The following is a 1,808-nucleotide window of genomic DNA, read 5'->3' as shown; positions in this document are numbered from 1 at the left end:
TACTGTCCATGCTCCTCAGTAAGGATGTCATTCGCATTAGATATTTTGGAACTCGGTGTAGTTTTCAACCTGACGTTGATGGTTTGTGCCTTCCGGAAGACATCCTCTCCGGTCATGGGGGCACAGTTCATCGTCTCTGCATTCCGGCGTGCTACCTCCACTGTAGACCCTCTACAATTGACGCCTGGCTTCGATCCCCAAGACTGAAGAATCTCCAGGTTATCGAGTTCTATTACATGTTCCCACGTTTCGTGAGAAAAACCATCACACTACCACACGAAATCTCTTCGTCCGCGCCCTCACCACCGACTTCCATGTTGTTGTTTTCCTCCTCACTGCACACCGTCACATTTGCTCTTTGCCAGATACCTGATAAGTATGCACGATCATTTAAACTTCCACTCCTCAAGAGGCTTTCGTTTTTGGAAGTTGATATATCAGATGTCTCACTGCAAAGCATAATCAACCATGGTTGCCCTACCCTCGAGTGGCTCCTGCTTGTTTGCAATAACTTGGACCACTGCATCAGAATAAACTCAGGCAAAGTTGAAGTCATCTGTATCCTTTGTGAGAATGGTGAACTCGTTGTTGAGGATGCGCCCTCACTTAAACGATTGATTCACGATATTCAGAGCCGGCACTTGCAGATAACTGTCTTTTCTGGACCTAAACTTGAGTGTCTGGGTAATTTTTATGAAGGATTTCCTGAATCTAAGATTGTTTTTGGCTCTACAGTTATCGAGGTACTCACCTTTTGCACTATACTCTTTAGCTGCATTTGTTGCAGTGCCGAAGTTTCATGTCATGCAACCTTTTATCCAGCTAATTTTATGATATGTGCTTGACGCAGGCTTTGTCTGTAGTTAGCCTATCAATGGCGGTTCAATCTGTGAAGACCCTGCTTATCCACATGTCATTAAATCTGAACAAGGTTGTTGCCTTGATGCGATGCTTTCCTAGCCTAGAGAACCTGTTTATCGAGGTAATGATTTCCAAACACATTGAAAGCACATACAATGCATAGCGTACTATATTGGAGGCCTCTATCTCCCTTTGTAGTCCTCGAGTATTCGCACTCTTCATGCATTTTCAGGGAGGAGTATGCCACGAGGAAAGTGTAACAAATAAGTGGCGCCGCAAGCACCGGGTGTTTCTCAAACAACATGACATTCGCCTGAAGACAGTAACGCTGGAAAATATGTACACTACAACAAAAACATTGAATTTGCAACGTTCCTTGTTCGGAACGCAAAGGAGTTAGAGAGTATGAGGCTTAAGTTTCTCTCCCCCCAGACAACATCACTGAAGGATTTTATGAACATCAAGAAGAGGTGCTTCAATGGGGCCACAAGGCTTCTAGACGTGCTCGTCTTATATTGTCAGGGTATTGTAGGCATATGAACTTGGATTTAAAAGTACACATCTGGACAAACCAGTGTCCAATCATGGATTTGCCGGATCCATTGACCTGTGAATGTTGAAAACGGTTATCCGGCTGTCAGAGATAGGTGTTGTTGCGTGCTTTCCAGTTTGGACTTCCAGCTTGTACTTTATCCACTATCTGTAAGGTTGTCAGGAACTTGTTTTTGTGTTCTTCAGCCGTGAAGCAACTCACAAGCTCAAAAAACTATCAAGTTTTCATGTTTTTGTGCACCATCTGTAAGTTTGGATTTCCTTTTGTGAATAGAGCGAGCGACTAAAATCATCTGGAACACGCAGTCACGTGTGATGTGACGGCCGTGCCTCTCCAAATAACTCGTTAGCTGAAATATTTTACAATACAGAGGCGTTCGTGCCTCTTGTACCTG

The 1,808-nt window shown here is 44.0% G+C and overlaps 1 protein-coding gene across 1 annotated transcript; it reads left to right on the top strand.

Annotated features, from left to right (window-relative positions):
- Positions 1-314: 314 nt before the first annotated feature.
- LOC141026988 (uncharacterized) lies at positions 315-1,605 on the top strand. Its single transcript, XM_073503894.1, has 4 exons — positions 315-743; positions 851-982; positions 1,094-1,183; positions 1,600-1,605. The coding sequence occupies exons 1-4, from the start codon at positions 315-317 to the stop codon at positions 1,603-1,605; spliced, it is 657 nt and encodes a 218-aa protein (XP_073359995.1).
- The last annotated feature ends 203 nt before the right edge of the window (positions 1,606-1,808 follow it).

This window comes from Aegilops tauschii, chromosome 7 (genome assembly GCF_002575655.3).
Source record: "Aegilops tauschii subsp. strangulata cultivar AL8/78 chromosome 7, Aet v6.0, whole genome shotgun sequence".
Classification (NCBI taxonomy): domain Eukaryota; kingdom Viridiplantae; phylum Streptophyta; class Magnoliopsida; order Poales; family Poaceae; genus Aegilops; species Aegilops tauschii.
This window is presented reverse-complemented; position numbering and strand designations above follow the sequence as displayed.

Bases quoted from the DNA above. Each gene is read 5' to 3' on its own strand.
- LOC141026988 (XM_073503894.1), top strand. From the start codon at position 315: ATGTTGTTGTTTTCCTCCTCACTGCACACCGTCACATTTGCTCTTTGC. The intron at 744-850 runs GTACTCACCTTT...TGCTTGACGCAG, and splicing joins TTGGCTCTACAGTTATCGAG to GCTTTGTCTGTAGTTAGCCT. The intron at 983-1,093 runs GTAATGATTTCC...ATGCATTTTCAG, and splicing joins TAGAGAACCTGTTTATCGAG to GGAGGAGTATGCCACGAGGA.